The sequence below is a fragment of the Laccaria bicolor genome, genomic scaffold (assembly GCF_000143565.1).
Source record: "Laccaria bicolor S238N-H82 LACBIscaffold_7 genomic scaffold, whole genome shotgun sequence".
Classification (NCBI taxonomy): domain Eukaryota; kingdom Fungi; phylum Basidiomycota; class Agaricomycetes; order Agaricales; family Hydnangiaceae; genus Laccaria; species Laccaria bicolor.
In genome coordinates, this window is record NW_001889878.1 from 801,953 (window position 1) to 814,743 (window position 12,791).

A 12,791-nucleotide genomic window follows, 5' to 3' on the forward strand; every position below is an offset into this window, starting at 1 on the left:
AAATGGTGAGAAAAAAGTGGCGAGTGTTTCACTCAGGTTTGTTTCACTAGCACTGTTGTTCCTGACCCTTGCGCAGTGACTAAGCACATTTATTCAAATATCCATCATCGCACTCATGACTCTCCTCAGACACCCATGGTCTTCATTCCTGGTCCTTCAGATCCTTTCTATGAGCTTATGCAGCCTCCTCCTGATGAGACGCCAGCCCAGCACACTGCGCGTCAAAAAAGGGAGCTCGATGCTCAACGACACAGCGACGAGATCGACGAGGATATAAAACAGGAGAGAGCGGAGGCCAAGAAGCAACGTGGGGTAATCAAAGTTTTGCTTTTGGGTCAGTCAGAGAGTGGTGAGTTTACCTACTGTTTCACCAGCATTCGCCGTCCATCCAACGCTCCATGTTTTAGGAAAATCAACGACGCTCAAAAGTAAGCTGTTGTCGTTCACCTTGACAGCTCGTATCTCATCAGTCGTTGTAGACTTTCGCATGCAATACGCCAAGGGTGAATGGAGCGCGGAGCGCTGTGGTTGGCGTGCCGTCGTTCAGCTTAACGTCGTGCGCTGCATCACTACCATCCTTCGAGTCCTCACAGAGGAGATGAATGGTGATTCACCGGTTGATTCAGAAGACGACCGAACTTCAGCGGGTCAAGACTCTAGCGACGAGGAGAGTCTTAAGTTCACCGATCGGCATCAACTCCTCATGATCCGCCTTGCGCCATTGCTGGGTGTAGAGGGGGAATTGAAGCGTCGTCTCGGCACTGGCCCAGAGCACGCACGTGTAGCAGCAGCCAGCCCTATGTCCGCTACCCCATTTGACGAGCCCGAAATAACAAGGAAGCGGAAGCTCCCAGAGTTCTCGGTTCGTTCATGGAAGGACATGCTCGCTCCCGAAGAAAGACATTCTCAATCTACCGCGAGCTCCTCGTCGTCTAAGCTGGACGTTCCAACGGATACAATTGCATCATGCAGGGACGACATGAAGGCGCTGTGGGATGACAAAACGGTGCGGTTGGCCCTGAAACGTCGCAAGCTACAACTTCCCGATTCTGTCAATTTGTACGTATCTTCGGCGTCATGATAATCATCGATTCGTTTCACTGAACCGACTATAGTTTCTTGAAAGATTTGGATCGTATTGCGACTCGGAATTACGTGGTTACTGATCAGGACATCGTTCGCGCTCGTCTGCGAACTGTTGGTATACAAGAACACCGCTTGTTTTTTGAGCGTGGGCCATGGGGCCAAGCCAGATGTTGGTCAAGCTTTATCTAATATGCAATGCAGTCACTGACGTCGTTTTGTAGCGGGTAATACATATGGATGGGAATGGCGTATATTTGACGTAGGCGGCTGCAGAACGCTGGTAATTAACAGAGCATTTCTCGGCTTGATAACACGCATTGACGTGTATTGCTTTTAGCGTGCGGCATGGCTACCCTATTTCGATAATGTCAACGTCATCATCTTTCGTGCGTCCTTAGATCACTACTTGGAATTCTTTTTAACATGAATTGTAGTTTCCCCTATCTCTGTCTTCGACCAACGACTAGAAGAAGACTCAAGAGTCAACCGCCTTGAAGACTCAATTAATCTTTGGACATCCATTTGCTCATCCAAACTTCTCGCAAAAACCCAACTCATCCTTTTCCTGAACAAATGCGATTTGCTGCGAAAGAAACTGAAACGAGGTGTCCGTGTCAACCAATACCTCCCTAGCTATGGTGATCGACCGAACGAAGTAAATCCTGTTATAAGATGTAAGTTATGTTAGCCTCCCCGACTCCCCCTTCCTGACTCAATCACAGATTTTCGGGATAAATTCAAGGAGATTCAAAAACAATGCTCTCCGGAGCCCCGTACCACCTACATCTATCCGACAACAGTGACTGATACAGAGGGCACTATCACTACCCTAGAGTCTGTCCGCGACGGCGTCCTTCGGGAGAACCTCACAACCTCTCAGCTTATATAACAAAAGGCTCACCCCTGCCATCCCCACTCCCAGATGGACACCAAGACCGACGCGATGCCCCACATCTCTACCGTTGACGCCATACATAGCACGGGACCATTCCTCATATACGCATTGTTGTGCTCGTGACCAACCTCACTGCCATAAGGAATTCTCCGCCCCACAACCTATGCCCACCCAAGCCACGAATGGTTTGGATCTGCGCCACTTCGAACAAGTCTATCTTCCTACCTCCGTCCCCACGGTTACCCTCCTATGCTTACGACACAAGCATAGCTACGTATGCGCAACCCCTCCTTATTTATCTGCCTTGCTCTTCGTTCTGCTCTTATATGCCATGCCCATTATCTCGATATCAGTTCTCATACTTATTTCTTATTGTATATAGTCCCCTTCGCATTGTATATACTTAGCGGCCTGTTACCCCGTTGTATTTTATGGTTTACTCTGGAATTTATCTGATACGGTGGATGTAAATTTTCTGCTGTTTTTTGAGTTGCACAGGCTTGCCTAACATGGACTACGCAAAACTTAATCATCGCCCAGGTGCACAAGGGATCATTTCGGCTCAAGTATGCACTTACTTCGGGACTTCGACCACCGTCAGAAATTTTCTCATGTTGGCCCGGACTGTCTTGAATTCAGCCTTTTCCGACCATGTGCCGAATAGCGGTTGAATATCGGCTCCACCATATGTTGTAACGTCGACGGAAATTGTCTTGTCCGTTCGATGAAGCTACAATATTTTCTCGTTGGCCTCGCTCCGTTCCTCCACTCCAGCCTCGCCAACTCGAAACCCGATTTCGCAACAGCTTGCTATGGCGAGGTATTGCCCAACCTACCCGCACCACCAGAAAACAGGACGATACCTTGGGGGAGTCCAAGGATTGTGAACGGCAGCACGACGTGTTGTTCATCGTTGGACGAAGTACGCACAGGTATAGACGTTGTCGACGCGCAGTTGCTGAGTTTGTTAGCCCAGAGGTGTGTTTTCACTCACTTTCTGCGCCTGCGCGTCTTCCTTACCGCATGGAATTAACTAGAGCTGCTTTTGTACGCGAAGCTACGCGAAGCTACGCGTTTTAAGAGTACACATGACACGGTGGATGTGCCGTCGAGGGATCAGCAGGTTATCGACAATGCTATGGCCAATGCTACAGCCTTTCATTTGCCTCAGACGATCGCGAAGGCGGTTTTTACTGCTATTATCAACACCAGCGTGCCGTTTGAGCTTTGTGTGGTGAGTGCTCGGGGGGGTTTGTCTTTGCTATGTTTTCTCTGAATATGTCCCAGTTTGATTCATTCCACTACGACATGGAGGGCGGCAAATGCAAGAGGAAAATACTCTGATTGGCGCTCGTTTAGACGCGTCGTACCCTTACTAGTAGCCGCCCATTTTACTGTCTGCGTTCACAACTCTTTGAAATGAATCGTACAGCTTTTGGATCAACACTCGCAAAACTTCAAGCGCCAGCACTGGATCTTGTTACCCATCTTGTCCAACAATGATCTGGTACATGTGCACTACTTGCCTGGTTTTTGAGCGGTGAGTCTCTTGCGGATGCATCACATGATGCTAAACGGGTCATCAGCTGATCCCATGATGGACTTGTCTATCTAACATCTCAAGTAAGGTTGAATCCAAGATGTGATCAGCTGGCGCCACTTGAAGTACCACGAGTCCAAGTTCTCATCCGTTCCCGGGTATAGCTTCTTCGCCCTCCCTTCGGGTCCTGGCTTCCGATGTCACCTTCGCGCGCGTATTGAAACCGTATCCCGCAGTATATAGGTGCAGTGCATAACAACAACAAGATCTACCCCTTCCCAGCTATTCTCATACGACTAGGACTGGCCTTCCTCAGCATACGCCGTACGTTTCAACCCTGGAGATAACGATTATGCTTTTGAATTTCATTCCCCCTCCTGCTCGTTCCGATACCACCATGATCTCGAAAGTGTTTCGAGGCAAGCGTCGAGGCTCCGCTGTAGCTGTGCCGTGTAGCCCACCGCCCCAGCCCGAGATACAAAGGCCAAAACGCACACTACCGCCCGACCTTCAACGCTGGAGCGACTTTGAGGACCCGTTCCCCTCAGTCAGCGTGGGCGGATACATCAGGTATTACCGCTCTCGCGCGAACAGCGTAAAAGAACCATCGCATATCTCTATACCTTCACTATGCTGCGCACCACCACCTTCCTCTCTATCCGACAGTGCCGTCGTCGTCCCCACTGCCCCACTTTTCCCATCATGTTCCTCATCCGCAGCATCTTCTCCAACAAAACATATGGAGAAATTGGCTGACATTGCTGAAGCCAAAGTCTCTTCGGAAACACTCTCCCCGGCAATCACCCGAGCTTCTCCCGCTTGTAATTCGTCGCCGCCTCCACTACCCAGAGTGAACTCGCTTCGAAGGAAGCGGAGGAGACTGCTGCGTACCCCGAGCATTGAGCGCGATTTCGCCGTATCTGCTCGTCAGCTCTTTGCTTCGCATATCTCACTTTCGTTGTCGACTTCTTCTTCCTCTGATCCGCACTACCCCACTTCTCATTCCGTGGACTCCAACTGTAGTAGTGGTGAGGAGTCGCCGTTGACCCCGCTTTCAAGGAGCTCCTCCTCCGCCTCCGCCTCCTCCTCCTCCGCTTCCGCCAAGTCTCCAACAACACCCTCCAGCGAAAAGCCCCCGGTGACGGTTGTCGTTGGCGTGGATGATCCTACGACTTTATTAATGACCCCGGACGCAGAAGAGAAAGGAGATCATGCGCGGTTAGACGTTGACGTTGATGTTGATTTGTTGGCGTTGGCGGGAAGACCAGACACATGGGCATCTTATTATACTGCGCTCAGCGATTTCGATGACATTTAGCCTTGGTTTATCCATCTTATCTGCTTGCGATTGGAGAAGAAAGTTCGTTGTACCTTGTTGTATTCATTACCTATGTTCCCATTTGCATACCCACACACCTATAGCATCCAGCGAATTGGAATAGAGATTACATAGAAGAGGATGGAAGGAAACTATCTATCCTTATTCGTAGTAGGACGAAGATCACTTTCTTCTGGGTCCAGCCAGCCCAGATTTGCACTTCGCCGTTCCCTTTTCGCATCCTTAAGTCCTATCAAGAACTGAAGGAAGGGAACGTGGTGCCCAGGGAAATGTTATCTGCATTGGAAGGTGGACCGGAATGGTAATACTCTGCAGCGTGTATGTACAGATGTGAATCTTCAGTCCGTTGGGTATCTAGCTGAGCCGAGAGCGTGAGAGGAAGGTGAAATCTGTGGGGCTAGTCGTATAGTAGGTATGGTACACGGCCGCACAAGTCCAATGATCGTTGAAACGCACATGAACCCTTTAAGCAGCAGCGGGAGCAGTCGTAGTAGCAACCACTGGAGGTTCCAAGATATCCTTCAACAGCGGAGCGATCGTCTTCCTCGTCGCCTTTGGATTTCCCTGCTTATACACCTTGGCCTTAGCGCCCCCAGGCAACCTCCCCCCTTTCTCCAAATCGAATTTCTTACGCTTCTTGACGCTAATCTCCTTATTCCCTTCAAGGCCCGTCCACAACCTCGTCGCGAGCTCGGCAGTATCAACTCCCTGGTGGTCAAGGATAATCCACGCCGTTTCGCGTTCGTGTTTTCCCTTTGCTTTACCGAGCCGTTTGGGTTTCTTGTTGTATGACGTCAGGATGCCCAGCACGCTTAGACCCCTGCTTTGCATCCAAGTCACTGCTGCGTCTTCTAGTTTACCATCTGAGCCCCAGATTTTCAGTTGCACGGGGACGGTGGACAAGCCGGCTTTGATGCTTGGTGAAGGTGTTTCCTTGGCCCAGGAGAGGGTGAACGTGTATTCCTTATAATCCCGCCTAATCAAGTCATGCGCACTCAATTGACTGACGTCCGCCTTTTTCGTAACCAGGTTCGAAGTGAGCGTTTTCACCGCTTCTTGGTAGTACAAGAAATCCGGGGGCGGTTTACCCCCCATACTCGAAATACTCGGAATCTTCTCTGCATACGTCGATTTGGCGGCTAGGAAGATGGCAGAGTGACGATCGAGGTCGAGGGCTTTACCGCCTGGTTTCAAGCCGTCCGTGTCGATGAGGATGGCGCAGAACAAGAGGGTTGCGAGTTCCGCTGGGATATTTTGTGGGCATAGCGCAGCGATGTGGGAGGAACAGCTGCCTGCCGGCGCGACGATGCGTGGTTTTGCAGTTGGGTATAGGCCTTCGTCCGTGTGGTGGTCTACGACGGCTGTGATCTCCGCGCTGGGGTTGTCTTGCATGAATCGGTCGGCGATGCGGTTGTGGTCCACCAGCGCGAACTTTTTAGAGGGGAATGGGGTAGGGAAGGAGGCGATGTCGGATAGGGAGAGGAGTTGGGAAGGGGGGTCGGAGATGCCTGCTAGGCTGAGCGCGTAGAGGTTCTCTGCGCGGAGGGCGAAGTCTTCGCGCGTGATTTGAACGAGGGGGATGGTGGGTACTTTGTGGACTTCGGATTGGATCCATGCAAAGGCGATGGCGCTGGCTATTGAGTCTAGATCTACACGCGCCCGTTGGTTTCCAATTAAGTAATGACAAGGAAGAGGAGAAAGACGTACCACCGGCCTCGTTCCCCATGACCACAGTCCAATCACCAGCACTTGGGTCTTTGAGGTAGCTGGCTTTGGAAGCAACGAGAAAGTCGGATAGGTCAGCTGTAATTGCACTGTGCGTTCTCAAGTCATTTGGCGGGCAGTCTTCTGGGACATAGGCCTTTGCGAGGCCAAGTGCTACAGAGAGCCGGCGAAGAGGGCGAACTGCAGACATGGGGCGGATTCTTTGCGCTCGTGTGCACTGAAATACAAAGGGCCTTTGAAGAAGGCGATGGAAAGGAATGAGGCAAAGATTTGACAGGCATCATTTTTGCAAGAACACTAAACAGGCACAAGGATAGGGTCATCACGTGTATAAATTACTTTCGAGACGACATCCAACACGACACAAGTTGACGAGCATCTGCACCCTGTTCGCCCTGGTACGCAGCCAACACCCTCTCCGTCGCCAGTTCATCAATGAGCTTGATCTTCTTCGGTACCAGTGTGTCCGAGGCGGAGCTGCTGCTAGGGTTTGACACCAAGTGTCTGGTGCACTAATCGAGCACGTAAGTAAAGAGCAGAGGCATCATGTTGGAACACACCAATTTCGTGCCCCACCAAGCTCGGATCGATATCCCTGAAGGTGGTCTGTCACTTGAATCAGGGACGTCGCTCTCGGTCATGTCGATCACAATGAGGAACATCTTCAGAGCCAAGGGAATGTCCCCTGCTGTGTAGGCTGTCTCGGCGAATTGGAGGTAGGTGAAAGGGTTTTGTGCGTTTAGGAGGAGGGCGTGTGAGAGGGATTGAAGGGCCAAGGTGAACCTATAGGGTTTCAAATCTATTAGCTTGAGGAAGACAGGAGGTGGGCAGCAAGGGACATACTGATTACATGACGTGTATATGTCTGCGAGCTCCAGCCAGCCTTCAAGGTCTGTGTAGAACGTATCGAGGAACTGTGTTAGCTCTTCTACGGCATCTTGTATCTTTCCTGTACGTCTCAGAACTGATATCCGGCGTTTCCAGATTGCCTGACTACGAGTGAGTAATTTGAACTACCCGTCATCGAACGATGGACTCACCGCATTTGCAGGATCAGCTTTCAACAGCTCGTCATAGAACTGAAGCACCGTACTCGGTGGCTCGGTGGCTTCCATCCTTATACCCGACAACACATCCACCCGCGGGGACTCGGGGAACTTGTCGGAGAGTTGACGGAGGCATTGCTACATAGCACAGAGAGAGACCTTGTCGTTAACGTCATTGAAAAAAGTGCGGGCACGAAATAGGAGATGGACGTACGTCAGCGACGTCTATCCGGCCTACATCCAATGCAGCCAGCGCAAGCTGTTCCAGGAAAGCCCATCCTGGTTTTCGTTTCAATGGTTAGTGACGTGGTCCAACAGCAGGGTGGAATTTACGCACCTTCCTCTCCTAGATTCGTCGACGAGCCAGATTTCAAGATTATACACCCGGATTCAAATATCTCTTGAGACGCTCTTGTGTTATTTGTCCTGTACGACGCAAGCTTCTCCAGAGCAGAGGCAAGTGTCGGTGACATTGGGGATGGAGAAGTTGCCGATTTACGTAATCCCGTTATCTCTCTCTCTTTGAGACTCACTCATGTTGTCCGACACAAGGTAACTCTCGCTCATACTCAGGCGTACATATTCAAAGTAAATTCAGTCATACAGATATAGGGTCTATGGACACCATCAGGATCCAGGACATCGCGCTTACTATCCGGCTAGGCTCGGGTTCATGCTGGCCTGCAAAGCAACCGCATGAGGGTACCCTGCAGCCTGTTCATGTCACTTTATCCCTGGTGCACGATGTGAAGGAGGCAGCAGAGACGGACGACCTCGTCCACTCGATCAATTACTCTGATCTTGCCAAGGAGTTAAGGGCGTCCATCAGGAATGAACCTGTGTTCGCGTCGCTTGAGGAATTCTCCTTGCACACGTACGACGCGCTCTTGCAAAAGACCTCTTTGCTTGGTAACCACCGTGGCAAGGTGTTTGAATTGGGGATATGTGTCGTTCAGCTTCGGCCCCCTCTGCATTGTGCCCGCGTTGGTGTTGAGTCGGCTGCGACGTTCGACGAGGATACGTGGACTGTTACACGTGTCAGGCATTTCGTGGACGGGCTGACTTGTCATGCGATCATTGGAGTCAATCCTGGGGAGAGGTTGGAGAAGCAGGACGTGGTATCGACCATCTCTATCGATAGCGGGAAAGATGGTCTACAGAAGGAGCAGTGGATTGACTTTCGGACTATCGCGAGGACGTTGTATGAGGTGCTTTGTTTTCCCCTTACATCGTGTTGTAATTAACCAAGTTTACCAGGAAATTAGCACGTCGAGCTTCTTCACTATAGAGGCACTCGCCTCCTTAGTCGCTCACAAAACTCTGTTGACCATCAAACCCGTCTTACCTATACACAAGGTCACTGTGAAAGCCGCCAAACCTTCTGCTCTAGTTTTTGCCAAGTACCCTGAAGTAGAGATCTCGCGGACTATGAAAGACTATCCAGACTTGACAACATCCACAATTCAAAAACCACCCGGTGCTGACGTCACAGAAACCACAGCAACCAATGGAATGCATACGGTCGCTATTGCCCTAGGCTCTAATCTCGGAGACCGATTCCGAAATATAGAGCTCGCCTTACGCTTGCTGGAGATCCCACAACAGCTTCTATCATCTGATGGGCAAGAAGAGTCTGACGAACGAGGGGAGGTGAAGGCCGAGGAAGATTCGCCTTTAGAGTTGACAGCGACGGTGTCCGTCGTGAACACATCTTTTTTGTATGAGACAGCACCGATGTACGTCACGGACCAACCATCCTTCATCAATTGTGCTTGTCTGGTGAACGCCTTTCCTTCGTCTCTTCCAGAAAAAACGCGACTAACGATGTTCATTCAAGGTAGAAACGAATCTCCCACCAACGACAATGCTCCGTCTTTTGAAAAAGATTGAAATGATCGTTGGGCGTGTCCCATCTATCCGATTTGGACCAAGAGCTGTGGACCTCGATCTGGTGTTGTATGACCAACAAGTGCTTGACACCCGTCCCCCTGAGCATCGTGCGACGCTTGACAATCTAGAAGGCGAGCTCGTTATTCCGCATCCAAGACTGGTGGAGAGAGAATTCGTCTTGCGGCCTTTGAATGAGTAAGAAAGTGTATTATTCGTGTCTCGATTTCTTTGCTCAAAACATCTTGTGTATAGCATGATTCCGGATTACATTCATCCTATACACCACAAGTCCCTGCGCAGCCTTTTGAAGAGTTTGAAAATCCCACCCAACGAACCACAGATGCACAAAGTCATCCCGTTCCCTCGCCTCCCGCTCTCCACTGGCACCACGTCACTCTACAAATGCATCCCGCCCGTCCCAGAAACACTCACATACTGGACTTACCCAAACACCTCCCATTCTTCTGCACCCACCCATACCGGTAACTCCCACGGCAAACTGAATGTCCACCACCACCCAAAACACAAGTCAACGTACCTGATGAGCACACTAAACGCAACCCCAGACTCTTTCTCTGACGGATTGACGCACAACACATTACCAACCGCCCTGTCCTACGCGCGCGAGTCCGTTTCAGCCGGAGCGGCTATCATTGATATAGGTGGGTATTCCACGCGCCCTGGGGCGGCGTTTGTGGGTGTGCAAGAGGAGATTGATCGTGTTGTGCCGGTTGTACAAGCTATACGGCTTGCTGCGGCCGAAGAGTCGGAGAAGCTGAGGCATGTACTGATCAGTGTGGATACGTTCAGGTGGGAGGTGGCAGAGGCGGCTGTTAGAGCAGGGGCGAACTGCATTAACGACGTTTATGCGTTCACTGGGCCGGAGTATTTCTTGGAAGTGGAGGGTGAAGAGGCTGTTGGGCGGGCGGAGGAGTATTTGGAGGGGATGAAGCGTGTTGCGAGGGAATATGCGACCCCATGTGTGCTTATGCATTCTCGAGGGGAGGCGGGGCAGAATAAAGGGTATAAAGCCATGTATGGGTACGCTGGGCTGAGAGGGGCGGTTGTTGAGGGTGTGAGGGTTGAGTTGGGGCAGAAGGTGAATGCGGTTGTGAGAGGGCGGGGAGGGGTGAGGAGGTGGTTGGTTGTTGCGGACCCTGGGGTTGGGTTTAGTAAGACTGTTGAAGGAAATTTGGAGGTTTTGAGGGATGCGAAGGGGGTGGTTGAGGATGTGTTGGTTGGGCAAGGTTTGTTGTTCTCTTTGGTGACCTTGCAGTGTCTGATCTCTTAGTGTTCAGGTGATAAAAAATATCGGAACCCGCTTGCTGGGTACCCATTCCTCATTGGGACGTCGAGGAAGTCGTATATTGGCGGTGTGTTGGCACAAGGACCGGGGGGACGGGAGACTGTACCGACTGAGAGGGTGTGGGCTACGGCTGCGGGGGTGGCGTGTGCCGTTCAGCAGGGGGCGTTGGTTGTGAGGGTGCATGATACGAGGGAAATGGCGGATGTGGTTAGGATGGCTGATGCTTTGTGGGGTTGAGCTCAGGAAAATGGGAAGTAGAAGAAGTAAAATAAAATTCTGCGATGTATTTCGCGTGCCATGTAAATGAAATGTAGAGAACGACTATCCTGCAACTACTCTTTCAAGAAAAGTGGATAATTGGTCGACGAGACTCCCTGCTTGGATAGCAACTTGTGAAGCAGTAATATTGAATTTTTGGAACACGTGCTCTAACGCGTCCAACGTGTCCGATTTGGATCCGTCTTTCATACATATTGACAGCAACCCTCTTGTACCTCCTCCCACCTGCTTTATCACACCCGTTTGCTTGTTTTCATGTTCACGGAAGAGATAAAGGCCTTCCGAAGGCTTGGCTTTCGCCATGTACATTCACCGCTCTTTCCAAAGCAATTACTGACATTCTGGCAAACTCTGGTCTAGGTACTACTCCAAGCCTTGAACTTTGCAACTGTCATCGCTTCAGGCTTGATGATCTGGAAGGGTTTGGGCATAATAACCAACTCTGAATCGCCCATCGTCGTCGTTCTCAGGTCCGTCCTCCTTCTCACCAACTGTTTCCCCTCCATCTCAGAACCTCTGTCTTTCTAAACGTTCAGTGGGTCAATGGAACCAGCATTCTACCGCGGCGACCTCCTCTTCCTCACAAACCCCGTCTCAGAACAATACAAGACAGGTGATATAACGGTATACAAGATCCCCGGCGCGGATATTCCCATCGTCCATAGGGTGCTGGAGACACACGACGTTCCACCCAAAGGTAGGAAAGCGAAGGAGGCTGGGGAGCCGGCGAGCCAGTTGATGTTGACGAAGGGTGACAACAATTATGTGGACGACCTGGAACTTTATCAAGGGCTACAGTGGCTTGAGAGGAAGCATATAGTGGGTAAAGTTAGAGGGTGAGTGTTGTTGTTTTGGGGTTGGGCGTGAAGACTAAATCGCCCCGTCGCTCCAGGTTCTTGCCGTATGTGGGATACGTCACTATTGCGATGGTGAGTGCCCGAGACGTTCCTGCTTCTACACTTTATATTTTTTCCTCTAGAACGACTTTCCACAGTTGAAATACGCGTTACTTGGTGTCCTGGGTCTCCTCGCTTTGTTGCAGAGGGAATGATGACTCCCATTCTTTGTGTAACAGAAAAACCCATCGTCAGGTTATAAACGTTGAATTTTAGACCTTTTGCCAGGCGTTTGGTTTAACCGAAGTAATCTATTCAGCAGCTCAGAAGACATATGCTTCGGATGCGAATTGACCCAGCAAGGCGAATTAACGTTGTTTTCTTGATCAATTGTCAAGCTACAACACCATGTCCACAAGATCCCCATCGCTACCAATACATCTCTCGGACTGGGCTTTGCTGCTGAATGCTTCACTTCATCTCGTGGTGGTTATGCGTTATAAGCGAGTCTCCGGCCCCATTGCTGGCTTGCTTCATTATGTATACGCCTCCAGCTTGAAGACGTAGATTTTCGCTGCTAGTTTTCCTAGAGAGGGCTTCCTTTATCTAAAAGAACGCATTTTCAAGCAACTGAAAAGCTCACGCGTTCATGGTGAACTTTATTTTCCCTTTGTCCGTTGTTACACGCCATTTTAGGCTTTGTATTCCTTTCCCTCGTTCTCACAGGGATGGGGAAGGATATTTGCTACGTAAGTTGGCTTGTGCTCCATTAAGCTCGATCTCATATATCTACCTCCTAGATGCTTGCAGAATACTCCGATGACTACATGGCGTCGTTGAAACTCGCCA

General features: G+C 50.5%; 8 protein-coding genes across 8 annotated transcripts; 6 read left to right on the forward strand and 2 right to left on the reverse strand.

Moving 5' to 3' along the window:
- Nucleotides 1-177: 177 nt before the first annotated feature.
- On the forward strand, nucleotides 178-1,975 carry LACBIDRAFT_248257 (G-protein alpha subunit CPG-3; the record flags this gene model as incomplete). The annotated part of the gene is made up of 7 exons (XM_001878773.1): nucleotides 178-349; nucleotides 408-428; nucleotides 480-678; nucleotides 973-1,059; nucleotides 1,116-1,255; nucleotides 1,521-1,760; nucleotides 1,809-1,975. 7 exons carry the CDS (start codon nucleotides 178-180, stop codon nucleotides 1,973-1,975), a joined length of 1,026 nt encoding a protein of 341 aa, XP_001878808.1.
- A 122-nt stretch (nucleotides 1,976-2,097) lies between these two features.
- On the forward strand, nucleotides 2,098-2,363 carry LACBIDRAFT_317178 (uncharacterized protein; the record flags this gene model as incomplete). Its single annotated transcript, XM_001878774.1, has 1 exon — nucleotides 2,098-2,363. Exon 1 carries the CDS (start codon nucleotides 2,145-2,147, stop codon nucleotides 2,361-2,363), a length of 219 nt encoding a protein of 72 aa, XP_001878809.1. The 5' UTR covers nucleotides 2,098-2,144.
- A 342-nt stretch (nucleotides 2,364-2,705) lies between these two features.
- Nucleotides 2,706-3,325, forward strand: LACBIDRAFT_317179 (uncharacterized protein; the record flags this gene model as incomplete). The annotated part of the gene is made up of 3 exons (XM_001878775.1): nucleotides 2,706-2,943; nucleotides 3,019-3,215; nucleotides 3,269-3,325. 3 exons carry the CDS (start codon nucleotides 2,706-2,708, stop codon nucleotides 3,323-3,325), a joined length of 492 nt encoding a protein of 163 aa, XP_001878810.1.
- Nucleotides 3,326-3,729: 404 nt separating this feature from the next.
- LACBIDRAFT_293607 (uncharacterized protein) lies at nucleotides 3,730-4,839 on the forward strand (the record flags this gene model as incomplete). The annotated part of the gene is made up of 1 exon (XM_001878776.1): nucleotides 3,730-4,839. Exon 1 carries the CDS (start codon nucleotides 3,874-3,876, stop codon nucleotides 4,837-4,839), a length of 966 nt encoding a protein of 321 aa, XP_001878811.1. The 5' UTR covers nucleotides 3,730-3,873.
- Nucleotides 4,840-5,325: 486 nt separating this feature from the next.
- On the reverse strand, nucleotides 5,326-6,775 carry LbPPX1 (exopolyphosphatase; the record flags this gene model as incomplete). Its single annotated transcript, XM_001878994.1, has 2 exons — nucleotides 5,326-6,509; nucleotides 6,568-6,775. 2 exons carry the CDS (start codon nucleotides 6,773-6,775, stop codon nucleotides 5,326-5,328), a joined length of 1,392 nt encoding a protein of 463 aa, XP_001879029.1.
- Nucleotides 6,776-6,920: 145 nt separating this feature from the next.
- On the reverse strand, nucleotides 6,921-8,104 carry LACBIDRAFT_317182 (uncharacterized protein; the record flags this gene model as incomplete). Its single annotated transcript, XM_001878995.1, has 6 exons — nucleotides 6,921-7,097; nucleotides 7,146-7,368; nucleotides 7,429-7,574; nucleotides 7,626-7,769; nucleotides 7,846-7,910; nucleotides 7,969-8,104. The coding sequence occupies 6 exons, from the start codon at nucleotides 8,102-8,104 to the stop codon at nucleotides 6,921-6,923; spliced, it is 891 nt and encodes a 296-aa protein (XP_001879030.1).
- A 1,039-nt stretch (nucleotides 8,105-9,143) lies between these two features.
- On the forward strand, nucleotides 9,144-11,064 carry LACBIDRAFT_247939 (uncharacterized protein; the record flags this gene model as incomplete). Its single annotated transcript, XM_001878777.1, has 7 exons — nucleotides 9,144-9,410; nucleotides 9,469-9,613; nucleotides 9,653-9,716; nucleotides 9,774-9,832; nucleotides 9,944-10,419; nucleotides 10,474-10,743; nucleotides 10,813-11,064. 7 exons carry the CDS (start codon nucleotides 9,144-9,146, stop codon nucleotides 11,062-11,064), a joined length of 1,533 nt encoding a protein of 510 aa, XP_001878812.1.
- A 233-nt stretch (nucleotides 11,065-11,297) lies between these two features.
- Nucleotides 11,298-12,222, forward strand: LACBIDRAFT_184000 (uncharacterized protein). Its single transcript, XM_001878778.1, has 5 exons — nucleotides 11,298-11,409; nucleotides 11,467-11,576; nucleotides 11,643-11,942; nucleotides 11,999-12,035; nucleotides 12,086-12,222. Exons 1-5 carry the CDS (start codon nucleotides 11,362-11,364, stop codon nucleotides 12,155-12,157), a joined length of 567 nt encoding a protein of 188 aa, XP_001878813.1. The 5' UTR covers nucleotides 11,298-11,361; the 3' UTR covers nucleotides 12,158-12,222.
- The last annotated feature ends 569 nt before the right edge of the window (nucleotides 12,223-12,791 follow it).

Excerpts from the sequence above, each read along its gene's own strand:
- LACBIDRAFT_184000 (XM_001878778.1), top strand. The coding sequence starts at position 11,362 with ATGTTCACGGAAGAGATAAAGGCCTTCCGAAGGCTTGGCTTTCGCCAT. Across the intron at positions 11,410-11,466 it reads GAAGGCTTGGCTTTCGCCAT|GTACTACTCCAAGCCTTGAA; the intron begins GTACATTCACCG and ends ACTCTGGTCTAG. Across the intron at positions 11,577-11,642 it reads CCCATCGTCGTCGTTCTCAG|TGGGTCAATGGAACCAGCAT; the intron begins GTCCGTCCTCCT and ends CTAAACGTTCAG.